The sequence below is a fragment of the Ctenocephalides felis genome, unplaced genomic scaffold, assembly GCF_003426905.1.
Source record: "Ctenocephalides felis isolate EL2017-DRISC unplaced genomic scaffold, ASM342690v1 CF-g0.4_SCAFFOLD_01604, whole genome shotgun sequence".
In the NCBI taxonomy this organism is placed as follows: domain Eukaryota; kingdom Metazoa; phylum Arthropoda; class Insecta; order Siphonaptera; family Pulicidae; genus Ctenocephalides; species Ctenocephalides felis.
In genome coordinates, this window is record NW_020537758.1 from 18817567 (window position 1) to 18840644 (window position 23078).

The 23078-nt window shown below is 29.9% G+C and overlaps 1 protein-coding gene across 1 annotated transcript in view; it reads right to left on the minus strand.

Moving 5' to 3' along the window:
* Nucleotides 1-1795: 1795 nt before the first annotated feature.
* The window catches only part of LOC113373467, a 32932-nt gene continuing 11649 nt past the window's right edge, over nucleotides 1796-23078 (minus strand). Inside the window, exons 3-19 of the mRNA XM_026613763.1 lie at nucleotides 14922-15062; nucleotides 14677-14798; nucleotides 14506-14604; nucleotides 14002-14200; nucleotides 13611-13735; nucleotides 13401-13500; nucleotides 13174-13314; nucleotides 12965-13089; nucleotides 12761-12889; nucleotides 10812-10980; nucleotides 7947-8120; nucleotides 5980-6146; nucleotides 4288-4540; nucleotides 4001-4167; nucleotides 3781-3900; nucleotides 3492-3701; nucleotides 1796-3076 (exon numbers count right to left, since the gene is read on the minus strand). Coding sequence (XP_026469548.1) covers nucleotides 1796-3076; nucleotides 3492-3701; nucleotides 3781-3900; nucleotides 4001-4167; nucleotides 4288-4540; nucleotides 5980-6146; nucleotides 7947-8120; nucleotides 10812-10980; nucleotides 12761-12889; nucleotides 12965-13089; nucleotides 13174-13314; nucleotides 13401-13500; nucleotides 13611-13735; nucleotides 14002-14200; nucleotides 14506-14604; nucleotides 14677-14798; nucleotides 14922-15062 — 3722 coding nt within the window. The remainder of the gene's footprint in view (nucleotides 3077-3491; nucleotides 3702-3780; nucleotides 3901-4000; nucleotides 4168-4287; nucleotides 4541-5979; nucleotides 6147-7946; nucleotides 8121-10811; nucleotides 10981-12760; nucleotides 12890-12964; nucleotides 13090-13173; nucleotides 13315-13400; nucleotides 13501-13610; nucleotides 13736-14001; nucleotides 14201-14505; nucleotides 14605-14676; nucleotides 14799-14921; nucleotides 15063-23078) is intronic.

Below are 23078 nucleotides of genomic sequence, written 5' to 3' on the forward strand. Positions count from 1 at the left end.
ATGTTATAAATGGAATGATTCTCTTTGATTTGTAAGTTGAAATTTTAAATATATATATATATTAATATATAGATTTTATTTTATACATTAATATTTTTGAACTTAGACGTTCCGAGAAATGAAATTTAAATTAAAACAGGTGTAATAAAATATTCAATCAGAAATAGTGCAAACATAAATTAAATTAAATTATATTTTGTTAAATTAAATTTGCGATAATTTTTTAAATCATCGTATATTTCCAATTCGAAACTGCCGTTCCTCCGTTTCGAAAGATATTCAAACACGCGTTGAAACTTTTTTTTATAAAAGTAAATTTAAAAAAAAATTATAATGCATCTTTAGTAAAAAAGATTGAGTGCATATTGAATTATTCGTTTTTCCTAATAATAAAATTATTTCAATAACATAAACTAATTTATTATAAAGTAAATTATTACAGTATATTCATTAAGTACAAATCATTAGTAGTAAAATATGTTTATGGAGTGTATATATCTTGAACATGACAAATTTATAACATATATTTAAATTTAAAAGCTTTGACGACAAACCTAAAACCTTCACAAACTGAATCAATAAATTCAATTTGTAAAGATAAGATTATAATTTATATATTGAGAATTTTATATACATTTCATGTTAAAATATCACCATTTCAACACGATTATTTTAATGGCATCTATATATATTATTCATATTTAATCACCGACTTAATGTATTATTAGTATGACAAAAATCTGCATTGAAATATTTTTGCCTAAAATATATAGAGAAATCTGTTTGTAGAGATATGTTACAATTTTGGAATTTTCTGGGTATATATAGTAGTATTTCTTGTTTATTGATGTATTAGTCTTACACCTAAATAATTATCTTTAAATTTTCTTCTTAACAAAAATACGTTGGTGGACATGAAAATATAATCAATGATTTAGATCAAGAGAGGCAAGAGTAAATTTAAATGTATTTCAAGACAAGCTCATGAACGTTTACAATTCAAATCAAATCACCAAATGATAATTATATTTGCGGTGATAATATTATATAAAACAATTTTGCGTTATTACTATGAATCTACGTTATTATGTCTTTGTTATATTTTTGTCTTAATCATGTTTTATTTCAATATTTGTTAGTTTGTACATTCCAGTCTTCTTCATCTCAAAAATTTGAGTTTCATATAGTACTATCACCTAGAGAACAATTTTCAATCGGCGGATTGATATATCTTGTAGCGTATCTTTATTGTAAAAATGGAAATGATTGATGTTTTCGATCTTGGCACTCAACAATGAAAGTTCACCGTTTTAATCCACAATACTATAACGTAAATAAATGATAGTTTCGTTCACTAAAAATCCGTAAAAATGTACTATAATAAACTACCAATTTTAATAGTATGCAGAGGCGAAAAGTAACGTTTATCCGTAAGGGGCGGAAGAAAAAAATTTGTTATTAGATAATTGATTGATCATTTTTATAAAGTATTCGATAATACTTATAAAATAATAAATTCACATTGTATTATTACAAATTGTGTAACCCTCGGAACGCTACACCACCGATACTACGTATATCGAATCAATATTAACGCGTTAAATTAATTGTAATAAATCACAGTGTTAGTATAATAGCATTAACGAGTGTGTAAAATATCTTCATGCTTACAATAAGTACAACTTAAGCCTTAATTAAGCTAATTGGTTACTAATAAAATGTAAAAACGTAATTAACAAAGATGGCAGTAAAACTTATACTCTGTAAAAAAAAGTCTTATATAGATAATTTATTATCAACAGCCTTCAGCATTTTGATTGTCGGGTAATAAAATATTTAAATCAGATTGCTGAAAAGGCTGAAATATGGGATTTTGTGTTAAATTATTATGTTCTGGATAATTAGCTAAATTATGTTTAATTTGTTCCTTAGTTTCACTGGTTTGTACGTTTTTATTTTTTGAATCAGGCCCTTTGTATTCTGTTGGCTTATCACAAGGTTTAAGACCATCAATATCATTTGACATCACAGTTCTCTTTTGAGAGGAATTTAAGTCATTATTTGACACACTAAGACGCTTTTTGGGTTTTCTCAACTGATCGCTGTTAAAATACTTTAGCGGTTCCCTTAACATTTTGTCACAGTCTTTTGTCTTGTTTAAATGCTCTTGACTATACTTAAATAATTTTTGCGAGCTTCTACCTAAATGATCTTGGCTTTGAAGGTTTGTCGGTGAGTTCTGATTGTGTCTGAAGTCTAAATTAGAACTACTACTGCTTTTCATTTTGATCGGCAGCGCCCTAATGGCACATTCGTCCAACTGCATTTGATTGAAAATTCCACCATCCACTTTTTTATTTCGTTTCGCTAATTCTTCAGCTACAATTGTTTGCACATTTTCATAAGTATTACAAGTGGATGTATTGTTGCTTAGATTATTGACTTCGGAATTACTATTACTTTTTGGAACATTCATAATATTTACAGCTATATCGTTAGCATTAGTAGTACCATCACCCGATTTATTATTTTTACTTTCATCCTTAGTTTTCACTAACAAAGCAGTTCTCATAGGATGAACATTTTCTCTAAACCTAGCTCTTTTTGCTCCATCTTTGCTTATTCTGTCTAAGACCACTTTTGTATGGTCATTTTTGCACAGTTTTAAACTAAATTTGAATGGAGGCTTGTAAACAACTTGCAAACGCATTTTCTCTTTATCTTGTAAGTTTCCAATACTTTTGCATTTATCATTTCTATAAATTCCTAATCTGTGTTTATTCGGGCTCCTATTAGTTAAATCAACTGGCGTAGACTTCGACTTGGGTAATACTGTTGGCTGTGGAGATTCTAGAAGCCATTGCTGGACTTTGCTAATTGGATCCCTTTGTTTGGACGGTTTTGCCTGTTCTGCACTATAATCTATAACTTCTTTCTTCTTTTGTTTTCTATCTTTACGTTTATTTTGAGAATGCTTCTTCGATTTACTTGGAACTACATTGGCGGCGGCATGCGGGATTGCTACTTCTGGTGCGCACTGCATCGGTTCATCAGAGGCAACAATTGGAGCAGATACCTTGTATTGAACAATAAAATAATGTTACTTCTGAACTGCAGAATATGGACCAGAACTACATAACATCTACACTACAACCATCCAACTGCAAACTAAATATAAGCACCAAACCATAAGCGTTTAAGCAAAATAAAGTAGGTACTACCTTTTCACACTTCATCATTGATTGGGTGTAATAAATAAAAAAAATCGATCACTAAATTTTGATAAAATCTTGCCGTAGCTAATATAACTTATAACGCCGTTATATGACGATTAACAAAAAAATTCCGATATAACTTATTACAAAATAAAAATAATATCGACGACATTAATATCGTGAAAAGCATTATCTTCAACATGCAGCGAAATCAGACGCTAAATCCAATTAATAAATAAGCACGATAATTTTAATTCTACTGTCTAAAGTACTCACTCGTTTCTTCTTTCTTAACTTAGCAGGACTTTCAGATGCCGCTGCAAGATTTCTATTAACATTTTTAGAATTATCATTTGCAGATCTGTGATTAGCTTGTACCGTTGTCCTTGTTTTCGTGGCATTTTTAGATTTTTTGGATCGAAACTTTGCGTCACGAACACGTTTCTTTAGGGGAAGTTTAGATCGCACAGCAGTATGAACTATTACCTAAATAGTAAATATAAAAATAAGTTAATATAATACAATCAGAATTCAAAATATAATAAAATTCTGATATATTAAATACCTGTCCATTGTTGCTTAAGTCTGGAGGTATTATAATAGGATCATTAGGGCTACCATGCATAATGGTTACTGACTTTAATTTTACGTCTGATTTTTTGCCTAAGAGTCTTGTGCTTATCACCTGGAAATTATGGATAATAATATGAAAAAAATATATATCTATACTAAAATATATACAATATACAATAATGAGATATCAATATAACCATTTTTATACTCACCAGCATAGCCAAAATAGCAGCAGCCAATAATGCAACTGCATACCAATGTTTAGTAACCCATTGTTTGATTCCTGCTAGACTTCGTTCGGATAGCAGAAGTCTTCTTAAAGTTGCAAGGGGGCCTGATGGATCAACCAGTCTGCATACGTGGCTAGCATCGCAATAACCTGTAAATTATTAAAAATAAATAAATTTATAGCATACTATAAATTTAGAATGAACACTTCGTAAAAACAATAAGGATGTAAAGAAGCTTGTACTACTTTACACTAAAATTTATATCTCACCGTTATAGTCGTTACAAGGCGTGCCAGGTTTAACATGAGCATCCGGAACATCATAAGGTGCCTCGTTCAAATGGAATGAGCTAACGCATAAGTCGCGTTCGCCATCGCCTTCGAAATCACCGAAAAGCAAATTGCTTGCGGAAGCCGGAATTCGGCAACATAATTCGCAAGATCTCGTAGCAGGATCATCATCTGTACGGGTGCATTGGCACGATTCCAGACCGTAAGCCAGGCAAATGGAGCCAGTACATTCCTGGGAAAATCCATAAAATATTTCACAAAATTAAAGAGAGAGATAGAGCTTAGTTGAGAATAGATTAAACTTGAAAATAAAATAAAAAAGCATCGGTATTTATTTATTTATTTATTTATTCATAAGCAAGCCGTAATCAATAATAATAGATACTATTCCAGGCTCTTGTCAAGCTTATTCATAATTAATATTAAAAGTATGTTAATTTTATAATAATCATAGTAGATGCGCAAATTTCGCTTCTGAAAAAAAGAGCTGAAAAAAGCATTCGAACATTAAATACAATGTTCATCATCAAGTTCATCATATTAAAGTCTATTTGACCACCAGTCAAGCTCAAAATTCTTGCACAAGGTTGAAAGTTATACTCATTTAAAACCGTAAAAAATTTAAATTACTAAAATAGCAATAAAAAAATAATAAAAAAAACATGGTTGTACTTGCGATCAAATGGTCAGACTACATAGATAAAGGATAAGGATTATGCAAGAAAATAGTTATTGAAATCAAATTGAGAAAATTCAGTAATATAATAAAAATCTAATTTTTTAAAAAGTTTGACTAGGTAAGCATGAAATTTTTTTCTGTCTAAGTTTCGGATATTGAGTGGAAATTTATTCATATCTAGACCGTCGATCGTATTTAAAGAGCTCTCTAATTTATATGTGCGCGCCTTAATAAGTTTGTGTCTAGTGTTGTAGTTTGAGGAGGACGAAGCCATATCAAAAAGTTTCGAATTGTTTTTGATGAAAGATAATGTACCAGCAAAAAAATGCATGAGACAGTTAGAATATTGTGTTTTTTAAATATGGGTCTGCAGGAGGCTTTACTGGGCAAGAAAAAAATTGTTCGAATAGCTCTTTTCTGAAGCTTATATATTTTAATTAGTTCGGATGAAAAACCCCAGAATTGGATGCAGTACGGAACGTGAGAGTAAAAGTTGCTATAATAAACTGATAGTAAGCAATTTAAACCGAGTTTGGGTTTTAGGGTGCGCAACATGAAACATGTTCTAGATAAAGTTGGTGATAGTGAAATAGAAATATGATCAGAACACTTTAAATTATTATTAATATGGATACCAAGAAACTTTGATACTTGTGAAAAATTATATGCAGAATTATTGATGGTTAAAGAAGTAATATTATTGGATAAACGATTTTTTGTACAAAAAGATATGATTTGGGTCTTATCATTATTGAGGACTAGATTATTTACACAAAACCATTTCGTTATTTCTGACATAACCACACTTAATTTTCAATTGTTCATCGTACACAAATCAAGTATTTTAAGCATAAAAAGTAAAAAGTATCAGTAATCTTCTAGTTTCATCTTTACTATCTCAGTTTAATTAGCAATTTTCGAATTAAAATTTTCAGTATAAATAGAAGAAAATTCGCATAATTTATATATTTTTAATTCATATGTATACTTACACCCATATAGCATACAGAGTCTTCGTTGCAAATTGTTTTGTTCGGTTTGTTAACAGACGGCGGACACAGAGCGCTGCTTCCGGCGCAATAACTAGCGTCTCTACATCCGTTGTCGGAACGGCACCGGTCGCCGAAACGTAGCTGGCAGGCGGTTGTACAACAAGGCCCTTGAGAATAAAAAAAAATATTAAAAATTTCATATTTTCACCTCCTACGACCTAGTTTATTACACAGTTTCATCCATATGGTGGTCTATAACAAAAACGGTGTCACTGCACGAAGTGGAGTGTTACTGGCAGATCTAGTTTGTTAACTTTTGCACATTAAACTTTATATATTCTCATGTAACAATTTTATTTACATTGCATATTTCCACATATTTATACTAGACTGAATCTTTGAATGTAGTAAAAACAATCCCAATGAAAAAATGAACTTCGTAACTTTTATAAATAAGTAGTAAAATTAACAAAAAGAAAGGAAAAGGTGGTGAAATAGATTTAATATCAGGTAAAAATTTCGACAGAATTAAATGAAGACGCAATAGTATTAATAGAAAAAAGAAAAAGATGAACAGTGATCCCCAAAGTGGTCCACGTGGACCCCCAGAGGTCCATGGCAACTTTCAAGGCCGGAAAAACAAAATTTAGGGGTCCACGAAATAAAAATGGGGGTCCGTGGCATATTGAGAAATGAACCAAAAAGTAAAGAAAAACATTACATATATATATAAAGCCTGTAATTTTCATATAATTTGTCTGTTAAAATGCTTAATTCAGCAAGATTGTTAGCGCTTTTAGAGACTATTTTAGAACTTATAGATACCTAATATAAAGGTTTAACAGGCAATTTAATAAAGTGTAACATAGATATCATTTATTTTATTTTTCCCGCATCTTTGATTAAATCAATATTCGACAAGATACATTGATCTGGATCTCTTTCAGAAAATCTAAAATAAATTTTTCTGAACGCATTAAATGTTAGTATTGGAGCGCGAAGCCAGCCACCCATCAACTTCGCATATCTTAAAAGCTATTATAGGTTCCAACTTTAAATTTTTGTCAAATATTTAGTAAAGTGTAGTAACAATGTATGTCAAGTTTCATCAAAATCGAATTATGCATTTTTGAAAACGTACACTCTGTTTCAATACTAGTATTGAGAGCGGAGCCAGCCACCCATCAACCTCGCATATCTTAAAAACTATTGTATGTTCCAACTTTAAATTTTTGTCAAATATTTAGTAAAGTGTAGTAACAATGTATGTCAAGTTTCATCAAAATCGAATTATGCATTTTTAAAAACGTACAATTTGTTTCAATATTAGTATTGAGAGCGGAGCGAGCCACCGATCAACCTCGCGTATCTTAAAAACTATTGCTTGTTCCAACTTTAAATTCTTGTCAAATATTTAGTAAAGTGTAGTAACAATGTATGTCAAGTTTAATCAAAATCGAATTATGAATTTTTGGAAACGTACAATCCGTTTCAATACTAGTATTGAGAGCGGAGCCAGCCACCCATCAACTTCGCATATCTTAAAAACTGTTGAATGTTCCAACTTTAAATTTTTGTCAAATATTTAGTAAAGTGTAGTAACAATGTATGTCAAGTTTAATCAAAATCGAATTATGCATTTTTGAAAACGTAAAAATGAATTAAATAAAATAATGTAGAAAACGAAATGTATGAAACGATGTGCTTCAAGTAAGCGAGGCCAATAAAAATTTTGAAAAATTAAAAAATCAAATACATTCATTTTTACGAATTTTCAACAATAACAAAATATTGTTTATGTAACAAAAATATGAAGATTATTTTTATACTAAATCCATATATGCTCAAATGATCAAGTCGAATACAAGTATGTTTATGGCAAAAGCAAAATTTATTAAGAAAAATAGTATAACTCTAGGTTTTTATTTTTTGATAGTAAAAAATATTTTTTTTATATATCTTCTTACCTTGAGATGGACTGCAAACGGCTCGTGCAGTAAGCGTGCAGGGCGTTTCATCTGGTGGAGGTGTCCTGCGCCTTTGAGGATGACAACAGGAGTCCCTGCAGTCTTCTTCCCAACCACAATCACATTCTTCACCAGGTTCAACCACACCATTGCCACATATCGAATTCTGAGGCTCTGGGTAAGAAAAACAAAACAATTTATATATGAAGAAATCCAGATTAGCTTAACTACAAAAGTAATCAATTATCATTCAAATTAATGGGTTTAGATACAAAATTATCTGCAAGATATTATTTAGAGGTTTAACTGATTCCAATGTTTTCATAAAGGATTATCTTTAACCTATTATCTATCAAATTTAAATACATTATCAATCAGAACCAAGCTTAAGTAATTAGGAAAATTTTATCATTATCAATATTCTATTAAATTTTACAGACTATTATTAGGAAGCAATACAAGCCTAATCCATTCAAGAGAATAAAGTTTGCATTCTAAAGAATAGACAAGAATAGTTAAACAAAGAATTGAGTACTTATAACAGAACTTTTATTATGGGAAATAATATTTATAGCTTTTAATTAAATTTTTATTAAGGGGGGAAGTCCATATAACATTTTCAAAAAATTGAAAATTTTTTTTTTCGATAATCTGCAAGTATAGTATGTTGAGCGTATATTAACGAGTCGACAAAAAAAAATCTCTTATATTAACAAAGTTATAGCTAACATAACGGGGCGGGCCGGAGTGCGCATTGTCAAGCGATCAAGCGTATTGTTAAATTTCGAGTGAAAAAGGTCTCTTTCATTATAATAACTAGAAATACTTCTTTTGACCTACAACCGGAAGACTTCTATGTACCTTAGTACATGTGTAATATTGGTATACGAACAAAGATTAGTCGAGAAATATAGTTAGTTTAGCTGGAAAATTCGTAGTGTTCAGTTCATTTCAATACGTAAAAATGCCGAATTATCTAAAAGGTAAGCAAAGTAATGAAGTAATATTGCACAAAATAACACTAAAAAAGACGTTATCAGGGCAATCAGTTTACTGATAAAGCAGGTGAAAAAATTGACGCCAGTACAAGTCATAATGAAAGTGCCAGTGGTCAAGATCCTCTAGACGTAGATTTAGCTCCATTACTTGGTGAAGAAATGAAACATCATCTTTCACCAATTTATGAAGATTTGTCCAAAGATAATTCACTTGAACGATGCCTTGGTGATCATACGCAGAACGCGAATGAAAGTTTCAACGCGACAGTTTGGCGACTATAGTCGGATTATCACCAAAACACCCACATTGTGGACTAAGGGTAGTTGAAATTTCACCATATATTGCAGCTAGGATATTTATTGAAGGTTTTAGTTCAATATTAAGAATAATGAACCTTCTGAATTTGACTGTTGGTACTTATGCTAAAGCATATGCTGATAATACTGATGAGGCGCGAATAACTTGTTAGGATCGTAGCAGCCTTTCACAAATAAAAGATGCTGGTACAGCTCACAAATAACAACAACTTACAGAAAATCAGCTTTTTGAAGATAAGGAAGGACTATTGTATAGACCTGATATTGCAGATTGATCGGTAAGTAACTAAAACTGGTCATTTTCCTTTACTAAATCTTTAAACGCGATTATCTCAAAACTGTGTTTTCAAAAACTGCTGCTGTTGTAGCTCAAAAAGTTATGTATCGATTTGTCTGAAATTGGTGAGGCCTTTCTCTATATTATTATCGGAAGGATAAACCTAAATCTTTAGATCTTTCGCGTTCATAAAGTATTTTCTGGAGCCCAAAATGTCAAAAAAATAGCCAAAAATTCAGATTTTTTTTTCAAAGGCTTGTTTTTCATTGAATTTTATACTTTTTTTTCAATTTTATAGGTTTATCCTTCCCATTGATATGTTATCAAAAGAAAGCATTAAAAAAAATTTTTTTCAGATCGACGGTTGATGAGTGAGAAATGCAGCAGTTTTGGACCTCGCGCCGGAGGCAGTCCACAAAAAGTTATGCTGAGCCGCCATTTTGAAATAATTTTTTTTTTAAATATTTTTTTTGTATTCTAAAAGGGTTAATTAAAGTTATGTCAAAGTTTAAAAACAATAAAATTATTCCATCACGTTCAAAAATATTTTTAAAATATGACCTATTTTCATGCGTCTATATGGACTTCCCCCCTTAAGGAAGCAACAATCCGATATCATGGCTTATTTATTAACGGCAGAACAAGAACAGAATCTTAGTTAATGATAATAATTAAGATTAGGTGGTGTGTAAGAAGTAATTCTAATTAAAATTAAATTTCATGTTTCTTGGGCAATTCTAAAAAGAAGTTGTGCGATACATGTTCTCATAAAATGGAAAGATACTAACTAATTTGCAACAAATAGCTGACAATATCACAAACCTGTAGTATCAATCAAATTAATATTTGGCTCATCTCGTACTTGATCATAGTTTTTTTTAAATGTCATTTGCAAGAAATAGCTGACTTATTATGATATCAAATCCTGAACATCAAATTTCAATTTTGTTTCCATATAAATTTTGAATAGGACCGTAAAAATGCAAGAAATTTTAATGCGCTACAACATCACAAACCTGTAGTATCTATCAAATTAATATTTGACTCAATTTTCATTTTATGTTCGCAAGTTTACAGTTTGTAACTAAACATTTACGATATGTTACATAAATGTTTTCCATCCGTAAAACGACATAAAGTGGATCTATTTTATTAAAGCATATCCCAAGTTACGGTATATTCCTAACGAGACAATATATGAAATAGAGTTTATAGCTTAGATGAACTATTACGAGCTTGTGATTGTTGTAAAATCTACGACATATTTATTACCTGTAAAGCATCCTTTTGTGGAACGTGCTTTTGTGTTCAGCACAGGGTCAATGGACCTCAGGGAACACGACGAAAAGCGATCGTTGTTTGCTTTGTCGCCGGATGTTGCGCGGGCGAACATTATGTAGTTGCCGTCGGGTCCGCCTGGAGCACATTGTTCTGGGTCGTGCTGGAAATAGAAGACGGTAGAAGAACTTTAATAAACTGACCGAAAATATTTGGTTCTATTGTTTTAGTAATAGACACAGATATACTTGGTACAAAAATATCTGCAGATTATGGTTAGGAGGCGCCCATTGATCACGTGATAAATTTTTCAAGAGTTTTGGGACCACCCCTCCCCCTTAGTAATACGTCGTGATATTTAAAATTACCCTCCCCTCTCACACCAAACACTATGTGTATTTTTATACACCAAACACTATGTGATTTCGTAAAAATCGTAAAATTTTTGATAATCTTTGAAAGTTCTGCTAAAAAATAAATACACGTTATATCTTACTTGACCTCTTCCTTCGCCACCTGATATTTCGTTTTTTTTTGCCAAAACGCCCCCTCACCTCTAAAAGCCTCACGTGACAAATGGACGTCGCCTTTTATGATATAGATAGTGTCCCAGAACTCAACGTCAATCCGAAATGGAGAAACAGTATTAATTATTGTAACTATATAGAAAAAATAGAACCAATGCATTATGAGCTGTTGGTAAATCTTAGAGCTTAGGTAAACTTAAACTGACCAAAAATATTTGGTTATATTTTTTTATGAGTCTATAATTTCAATTTCTGACATAGATACTTGGTACAAAAATATCTGCAGATTATGGTTAGGAGGCGTCCATTAATCACGTGATCGATTTTTCAGGAATTTTGGGACCACGCTTCCCCTTGGTGATACGTCGTGATATTTAAAATTTCCCCACCTAATATTCTGTGATTTTTTATCAAACCCACCACCCTGCCCCCAAAAGCCTCACATGATGAATGGACGTCCCATTATATGATATACAGGGTGTCCCAGAACTCAACGTCAACCCGGGGAGACAGTATTGATTGTAACTATCATGAACAAAATCAGAACCAATTCATTTTGAGAAATATTAGCTGTTAGTAGCAAATATATAATAGTAAATCCAAGAGCTTGGTTCAAATTCTAAACATTTTTCGATTATTGTGGTTATTTTCTATTTATTTGGTACCGTTTTATATCCGTAACCTTAAATAACATTTCTAGAACCACACTCCAAAATAATGACACAATTGATCCAAGATTTCTAGTATTAACAAATTTCACTCACAAGCAGTTCGTCCATTAATCACGTGATCAATTTTTTAAGGATTATTGGACCCCCCTTCCCCTTGCAGGTACGTGGTGATATTCAAAATTACCCTCTCTCCCCACCAAACATCACGTGATTTTTAGTTACGAGAAAAATTTGTAAAATTTTGATTTTTTTTTAAAGTGTTTTATTTTTTCTTAAATGGGGCCGTTCAAGTATTACGTAAGCTCTATAGGGGGGCGGGGGGTTGTTGATTTGCTTATTTTGGGTTGAAATGGGGGGCAGGGGAGTGTGGATGATGATTACGTCATAGGTAGTATTTTTATTTTTTTACATTAATTGCAAAATGTTTACGTAAGCATGGGGGTAGGTAAGAGCTTTGCTTACTTTTGTTTACAAGGGGGATGGGGGGGACGTAAATAATTTAATCTGTTTACGTAATACTTGAACGATCCAAATCCGGTAAAAAACAAATACACGTGGTATCTTACTATACCCCCTCCCCTTCTCCACGTGGAAATTCGTGATTTTTTCTCAAAACCCTCCTTCCCCTAAAAACCTCGAGGATTTATGGACGCTCCCATATCTTGAGCACTATTCTAACACACTTAGGCTGTCAATATTAATCTTCAGAAATTAATTATAAATATGACTAATTATGATTATTTACCGGTGATCCAAAATTATGTCCAATCTCATGTGCCAATGTCACGTGTGAAACCGAAGGTGGTACGTGCTTTCCATAATTTAACAACGTAACAATTCCAGTATTCAAAGATTTCATACTGCCACGATAGTGCTAAAAAAAAATTATCACATAAGAATCTATTCTTATTCTTGCGTTTAATAAAAATAAAAATTCTTATATACAGACCCCATTTTTCTCACAAACACCACCTGCGTTCTTAAGATCACCTGTCCATGCCAGTCCTAAGGTGCCCATCTCAAAATCTCGATAAGTGAACATGTACGCCAAACAAAACGAATCGTAATCTTCCTCTATAGAAAATTAAAAAATCAATATGATATTTATTAAATATAACTTTAAAATCATTTGGATGTTTTTTTAGTATTTTATGATACCTGAAAATAGTTCTAGATATTTTTCAACGCCATAGTTGTCAGCAAATCGGTATGTAGGATCTTTCAAAGACTCGTGAGTATGCACTTTAATTCTTTTTATCATGAACGTAATATTATCTGGTTTGCCATCCTGATTGAAATCTGATATAAAAAGAATAAATCCATGATTATTATGGTATCAAAATAATATAAAAAATATTTGTAGGAGTTTGAAGAAATTTTCAAACCTGTGGTCCTATATATTTGATTAACTCTCTGAACATGGCGCGTCATAATATCTATGCAGGCTTCTTCTGTTTGAAATTTTTCTAAAAATTTATGATCGGCCTGGAAATTTGAAAAATAATGAACAATTATATTTACATATTATGAAACAATTATTTTACAAATTATATTTATACATTATGAAACAATATATATTATCAAATATAATTTACCTGAAGATACAGCATACATGTAGTCTTATTTGGATCAAACGTTGCCCTTTTACTTGCTTGTCTGTAATCCATAAAATCACTGGGAAAAAACTTTCCTACAAGTGTAGCTGTGGGCCTTTTATTAACTAAAAATAAGATAAAACTTATTTATTAACAGAATTTGTATGTAATAAATTATGGTATTGATCTTGTTTTGAATTCCATTTGGGACAAACTTTAGTCATGTTCCAATTTTAATAAAATCCTGCTACTTTCTCGAATTTTTATTTTGCAAAAAAGGAAGTAAAGAGATTTCACAATCCGGTCGATTAATCACCGTAATAACAAGTATTGACATAAGTCATTTATAATGTGAACAAACTCTAAATCAAATAATCTCGAAAATATTTACCTATGTTATTTTTAGTAATAATCTCCACATGATCAGGCCGTTTGGGATTTTGCTTATCAACTTTATCATCATATATTTTCGCATTTGCCTTGTCGTCAATGTTTTCGTCAATGTTTCGTGTGTAAGGAACATCTAAATCCAATGGCAATTCTGGGTTCAATAACTTTTTTTCCTGTTCATCTTCTTGGTAATCATCATGCTGCAAAGATAAAAATGACTGGTGAATTCCCAAAGTAAAAAGTCATCAAAACAAATATGTTTTTTATTTATTGTAATTTGTGAACTAAGATGGTTTGAATGCGTGGGATAATATGAAGAAATATATTATTTTAATATATTTGGACTTTACAAGATATATTCTATTATTTCTTTCAAGCTTGGTGAGATCTTAAAAACCTCATAAAATTTGCTTCTTGCTAAATAAAAGTTATAGTTCTATTAACAAATTTTCTAAGAAATGATGTCATCCACCAAGATTCTGAAAACCAGTATATAAATTCATACATGTGTGGAAATATGATGTATGTCATCAGGTAACCATCGTTTTTTTCTGCTGGTGTGTTTTTCTATTTCTTTATATTGGTGAAAATTACTAGGAAGATTCTGCAATAAAAATTAAATTATTATAACGAGGAATATTTATGATTATATATGGTAATGGATAAATTCTTTTACCTTTTGATTCAGTCTCTTTTGGTGTAAAATTTCGGAAGCACATACATGGCCCTTTTCAGTCCGTGGAAGTCTAACATCTGTACTCCTATAAACCGCGCTGTGAAATCTTGATTCGGAAATATCTGAAAATTACAGTTTAAGAAATCGGTAATTTTGTTAGATTTAGGCGTTGCATAATGTTTTATGTTTGTGAACTGAAAGTAGCTAAACAATATTAATATAAAATCATATTTTGCGAAACTTACCGAGTGCATTCAGGCCATGTGAACTGTTGAGATATCTGTGTACTGGCTCTATATAAAATATCTCACCGGAAGACAATAAGATCGTGCCGTCGAATAGTCCATCTGATGTTACCAAACCATGAACAACTGCGTTTTCGTCATCTGAAATGATTATATATAGTTTAAGAATTATGGAGAATGTAATTCGTTATTATATCATATAGTGATTCAACTAAAAGAGCAATAATTCAACTTGGAACTATATACATGGCTTAGGTGTGCCTAGTTCTTTAGGGCAGTACATCAGCTAAAAGCAAAATAATTATAAAATCTTTAACTTTTCCAAACGTTTTAATATACAATCTTATGTCCATATTCTGGACCTCCGCTGAAATTCGACTCAAATGGTCCATTCTTGTAACATAATATTTATTCAATAATTATTAATTTAAATTTGCTAGATTAAAATAATTTGTGCTATTTGTGAATGCATGTGAATGGAAGTTTGTTTCAGAGGTTTCTGAACACTTTGTCATACCTTAGAAAAAATTGATATATGTGTGTGTGAATGTGTATGTGTGTGCGGATACAAATTTTCGTCGACGATTTCGGGAACACTCAACCTATCGAATTATTCAAAAAACGTTTTTTCTACAAAAAAAAAACAATTTTATTCAAAAATATGAAATTTCTCAAAAATCTTATTATTCAAAGTTAATTTTTTTTTATCTTTTTTAAAAAAATCCATTTTTTGGTACAGGAAGTTCCAGCAATTTGCCTTAAAGCACAATGCCACACCATACCCCTAGATCCAGATTAAATTACAACTGAAGATGACAAATTTTTTTTATAGAATTTTTCAGAAAAAATAAAGATCTTTTTCAATCGATTATATTGCTTTAAGGAAATCGGTATATATATTGCATTGACAAATCTTAAATGTTAATGTGAAAATTATATTTTTTAAAAACATTATTTGGTGAAATTTCAAAAAATATTTTGGTGAAGGTTATTTTTCATATTTGTTAAATGGGTAAATATCTCTTGTTTGCTCATTTTTTTGTTTATTTACCAGTTTTATTTGTTTGCCGTTTCGATATATTTTATATAATCGATTGAATTCAATATAAAGAAAAAGATGGTATAAAAAGGTTTTTTTCATGGTTGGTGTGTAATGAATTAAATTATTAACTTGACTAATAACCTTCACATTTAAGGATTAAAAAGTTGACTAATCCAAAGTTTCCTTGTATTCCTTCGCAAATTATATCATGGTTTTCGGATAAAATAACAAATTAAAGTATTAACAATATAAATACGGTGCAAAGTTGATAATAATCTTCATTGTTCTTTAATTTATGCGCGCGTATTATCTTGATTACCTTAATGTGTACAATGACTTATAATTACCCATCCTTCATCGTCTAGTTAATCATTTACTTTATTAATTAATAAACTAATATAATTTATTTGATTCTAATTTATATGTGTTCATTCTATGCGTCATATATCCACTTTATTTTTAATGTTGATACGCTTTAATGCTTTTCAATAAGATTATTATTAGATGATTTTTACCTTGGCATTATGGATGCTATGAAAGACATAATTATTCATGGTTAATAATAGTATTTCAATACTATGTAATGTATCATTTATACATTTGTTTATATTTTTCGTTCGAGAATGATTCAATCGATTTTTTTCAATCAATCGGTGAGAGGGAAAAAACGACAAAAAACATGACATTTACAAAGATGATCATTTTGTTTTGTTAATACATTTTATGTAATGAATATAATTATGTTTTTGTAAATGAAGTTGTCGAATATTTCAATATCATTACAAAACGTGTGAATCGATTTTAGTAAAAAATATTTTAAGATTATATAAGAAGATTGAATACAAATTATGATGATTGTACTAGTTTATCAATGGAAACGCTCATTATTTGAAAATTGGGAATTAGAATTAAACCTATAACTTAGTTTTCAGTTTTTTAATCCTGTTACTATACACTGATTATTCAAAATTATAAATCATACAAGATTATCAGAACTCGTAAATGAATGAATAAGTCTCAAAAATTGCTCAGAATAGCAAAGATATTTTATTTCTTGAATTTATATTTAAAATAATATAGCTTACGATTGATCTAAAATTTTCATGAGTACTTAAATTTCACAGCATTTATTAAAAAAATAGATAAAAATACAAAAACATTTTTTTTTCAATTGCATCCTTCAATTTAAAGTTTTCATTTGCGTTCTTTATAAAATAACATGCAATTAGAGATATAGATAGTCAAGATGTGAACAAGTTATTTAAATATTGATATACGAGTTTGTCTTATAGATGATTTTTTCTATAATTATACGATATGAATCTGATCATCAGTTGTTCAAGATGCACTAGGTAATTTAGGAGGATGTCACATAGAATGACTAATATAAATTTTTCAGAAAAAATACAGTATATTTCTTATTTTTATGCGATGAATTTTTTACAATAAAGGTAAAACTAATATACTACTTTGATAGAAAATTGTTAGTCGCAAAAAGGGCCACATTTCCACTCATAGTTTCTACAATTAGTGCTATACTGTATCTTTCATTTGGGAGAAAAACAAACACTTATCTCTGTTATAAAAAGATGGATTAAAACCCATGAAATACATTTCCGTCCGATTGTTTGTTAAAACACATATTTATCTCCTTTCCGCATGAAGGATCGTAAAAAGTATTTTTAAGGCTGAGAAAGAATTGGTAAGAAGGTGACGCTCGTCGTAAAAAAGTCGGAGGATTTTAGAAGTACTAGTATGTGACGTGCTCTGAATTGAGATGATGAAATATTTAAGCTAATACGACGCTATACTATACTCAGAAAAAATGGATTATTGATGTGAATATTTTTAATTCTTCCTTTAAAATAAAAAAGAACGATTTTAATACCATGCGCGCTGGACCACAATAGAACTGGTTCTAGCGTTAAAAAACAACAAAAATATATTCGAATCTTGTTAATTATTAATTATTTTTTACAGATATATGCGTCACAAAAATATACAATTTCTCAAAAAAAAATCAAAAATAATAAAACAAAATTATATGAATACTCAAATCACCATAAATACTATCATACTATCAGGGCAATAGTAAATTTTCAAAGTCTTTCATAAAATTATTTTTTCATATGATAAATTCACCTTAACTCGATGCACAGACTGATTTTAATTATCTATATACACTATACACATGATAAGATTATTCTCAATAAAAATATATTTAATTTTTTATCGTGTAAAAGTCCTTTATAACAGAATCTTCAAACGTTTTATTGCAAAAACGATGTCTCTAACTGAGAATCTCATAAAAGAGTAATACGATTTTCTTTGTCTTCCGATAAATCAAATTTTATTTAACATGGCTGTTTTATTACCTTCACGATTGCGATTTTGAATTATTACGGAATAAACAGAAAGAATTTATCAACAGATTCTTCGACACTTTTTATCTGAATTATGTTTAAGATAATAGACGGACTAACAGATACATAAAATAAAATAATTATTTTAATATTGATTATTTAAGATCGCCAACTTAAGATCTTCAAATAGATACTAGTTTTAATTCAGAAGAATTAGCTGGGAGACGATATGTTACTTAAAATAAAATTTAAATAGAAACTTAGAAACATTTAGCAGCAATCAGAATTTAGACAAAAATAGTCTTAGGTGAAGATTGACCGAGCCGTTTTCTTGTAATTAACTATTTAAAAAAATGTCGATTTTTATAAAAAAAAATGACGATAGATCTCATAGAACATACTGAAATATTACGATCCTACGACAAGTAGTTTAATATTAAAAGTTCATCAAAGTTTGAAAAATATTAGCGTTTTTGAAAATTTATGAAAATAGCCCTAATAGTGATAGAACAACTATTCTAAGTTGGATCCTTGAAAGAGCTACCTAGCTTAATAATTCAGTGCAACATTTTGTAGGATTCAAGATGTTATATTGTCTGCATAGTTCAAGAAGTCAAGACAATATCTAATAAGACTCTATGATGTTAACTAACCCAAACGGTTGTCATCTATAAAAAAAACTAGTCAACTTCTGTAATACTGGTGGATTTTCACTTGGAAACACATCAGTACCTATATATCCAAAATAAAAGATGATACCTCTCATCGATAATTGTCTACTTGATACCAGACTCAAAATGTTGTACTGTCTGCCTAGTTTAAGAAGTCAAGACAATATCTAATAAGACTCTATGATGTTGTACTGACTTCTTAAACTAATAAGTTTTTTATAGATGACAACCGTTTGGGTTAGTTAACATCATAGAGTCTTATTAGATATTGTCCCATTGTTGTCTCTATGTGATGTATTTTATCATTACAACTTCTGTAATACTGGAGTATTTTTACTTGGAGAGTTTTTCTCACTTGGAAATATATTGATGCCTATATTTCCAAATGAAAGCTTTTCGATATTTGTTTACTTGATACCAGACTCAAGATATTGTACTATCTACTTAGTTTAAGAAGCCAGTATGATATCTCCTAGGACTCCATATGTTGTACTAACTTTTTAAAATAAGCAGTTTTCCATAGATAGCAATCCAATTCGGTAATCCTATTTCTATATGATCAATTTATTATCACAATTTCAGTAAAACTGATGGATCTTCACTTAGAAACTAATTTTGCTTGAAAACATATTAGCACCTATACTTTCAAGTGGAAACTGATATCACCATTCGGCATTTGACTACTTGATATCAGGCTGTCAGAAGCAAATATCGAATCTAGAAACACTCATTCAAAGAAATCTTTAGCTAAGATAGCTTTCATCACTGGACTTCAGAGAGTCTACAGAAAAGGCCATAGTATTATTATATGTAGTCAAAATTAATGTATTGGAATTCGAAATCTGTATTCAGAACTTTTTTAGACTGTCATTTTAGGCAACATATACTATAAAAAACTTTAAATTCAGAATTATCCATAGGCTTTCCAGCATCCTTACATAATTTTGTCTTTATCTAGAAATTAGTCAAGGAGGCGCACTCTATCTACGATCCTTTACCCTTCCCATGTGACATGGTCCTAATCGCCGGCATATCCGTCAGTACAACCGCTATTTCTACATATATGCAAATGTGAGTAAGGATAAAAATATCCAACATGATTTTCCATGTCTCTTTACACCATGACTAATATATTGTGCAATGTGTATAGAGACAGCCTTCTGTAGACACAATTCGTTCACCTTGGCGATCCGGTTTCGACATTAATTTTAACCCAAGTATGACGGCACGCTGACACACGGCAAATCAACAAATAAGAGGAAATCCAAAACTCATTTATATCACTGCGATTTGCCATTTGACACATTTGCCGATACTGACCCAGAATGTTGTAAACACCACAATATTATGTATACAGGCGAACATATTTTATATGAAAATTATACACACAGATGGGCAAAATATTCACACTTACTATTATATATATATATATATATATATATATATATATATAAATAACAAAGTATAAGTTTGCTATAACAGGAAAATTTTATACGTATCATAACATTGTTTGCAATTGTTATGAACATAAATTGATTTTACATACTCTGCGATAGCCATTCCTTGTTATTTGCAGTACAACTACTATTCTTAGTAAGGATGTTTATAAATATATATATATATATATATATATAATATATATATATCTTGATAGTTTAAATAAAAGTTTGTATACTTTATACCTTTTTTATTTCGACGAATGGGCTGCTAGTTACTTTGAAATATATATATATATACTAGATGACCCGACAGACGTTGTCCTGTACCCACTTCTACGTTTTTTTAATATCCTATACTAATATTTATACCGTTCAGTTAAAAATAATCATTATTGTTCTTCGAGTTACTATTTACAGCAATATATGAGTGATGTTAAATGTAGTACTGTTTCAAATAATATGATTATTCTCAATTCCCACAGTTAACACTTTAATTATCCCTTTAACAAATATTAAAATATATTCAATAAAATTATATATTAAACATTATACACTGCGATTTATAGAACAAATTTATTTCCAATAGCTCAATTTATTTTATTGAATTTAAGGATTATACAATATATTTAGACATACCTGTAAATGTGGATGTTTAAATGAATCATTTTTTGTTTATTGACGGCTAAAACATTGATTTTCCAAATTTATCACCATGTATTTATTGTCATAGCATCGATACACGTGTTGAAAATTGAAATCTTTTAAAAAATATAACAAATTCAGAATTAATATACACCTAAGTCTGTTTTTACACGGAGATTGGTTCCAGAAGAAGCCGTGTAAAAAAAAACGTGTAAAAAAGGACATTGATCTTATACAAAAACGGGTGATTTGTCCTACTCTCTAAAACCTATTGAAATTAGTGAAAAACAAGAATTTTCAAGAACAAGAATTCATGTTTATTTTAATAATAATTCCCCTAAATTAGTGCTATTCACATTTGCTTTGACCAGTAAAAATTGTTTGTACGCACTAAAGGAGAATTTACTTAAATCTTTAAGCTAGTGTTCGCAAACTATCGATACTATCGATGGTTTCAGACTTTTTTCTTTCATAAATACTTTTTTGTGATATGAACATTCTTCGCAAAAATTAAATTTGACAAAAAAATTTAAGTACATAAAATTTCAAATCGTGCTAAATGGAATAAAATCGTGTAAAAAAATTAAAAATATGAAATTTTCAAACCGTGTTATATCAAAACCGTGTACAAAAAGACCGTGTAAAAACAGACTTAGGTGTATAGCATGCGGTCAAGGTACAATATCACCTTCGATTTTTCTACCCAAAATAATTGCTTCAATAATGTTGCCTACAATTTTTAAGATTTCGTACCATATTTTAACTTGCTTTTAGTATTTTAATATCTAAATTGCATTTTTCACACTAATAATTCAATATACATTATTACTTAAGTTCATATATGAAGTGAATTAATTTGTCAAATTTTGTTCACATGTGCTCTATTCAACCTACTATCAACAAAATTATTGCAGTAAATGGAGAGGAAAAAAGCGTATGCTCAGCTAATCTTAATCTAAAGTTCAGAAGTGAAAACAATTTGCATTTCGTCATCACCCCCCGCATTAATTGGATTATAACTCTTTTAATTCCGATTTTATCATAACTATTAAATATATAAGTAATATACTATTTTAAAGGTGATTAAATGAGCTACAACTTTATCATAAATTTTACCGTAACTTCTCTTATTTTTAAACGGCGAAGGGTTAAAGGGCTCGAAAGACACTCCGGTTGGACAGCCGCGCACTCTTTAAACAATTAGAACTCTATTAATATTTGTGTAACAAAAAAATAATTAAAAGCAATAATTAGTCTGAAAAATACCTTGAATTTTCATATATATACTTTTATACATATTTTTTCAGAGATTTTAAAATGTGATTTTTTTTAATGGATTTTTTTATGAAATCATGAGTTTTTTCAAAATTGTTTGTACTAATGTTATGGTATTTTCTAGAATCCATCAAGATGTCTCAAACCAAGTTAATTCTAGATGGAAAACAATTATTTTTAATTTTGGTGGAAATGGCACTCATAAACTATTTGATTGAAATGAAAAAAAAATTGTATGCGTCTTTTAATTGCATGATCGCTCACTCATTTTACACGCAGAAGTACTTCTTTTAAAGCTTATTTGGAGATCTATAAAAACCCATTTTCATAATTAACTTAATATTGTTCCTAGAAAACTGTAAAATAGCGATTTATTAGGATTTTTATTGATATAATTTTGTTCATTACATAATTTTCGTTAAAATGTATATTTTTGAAGATATTAGCAAAAAACGATGAAAAACGCAAAAAAGAAACAAATTTTCAGTAGCCAGTAACTTGAAAAGAATTTGCTTTTTTGAAAAAGATTATTAAACATTTTTCTCTCATAATTAGTTCTTTTATCCACACCCAACGTTATTACACCACTGAAAAGAAATGGCATCCCCCCGGGTAGTGTAAAGGAGTCTAAATTGTTTTCACTTTTGAACTTGAGAGTAAGATGAGCCTAATTCCAAAATTCAAAACGAATTGGAAAACAGTAAAAAAAAGTTCAAACCCAAAGC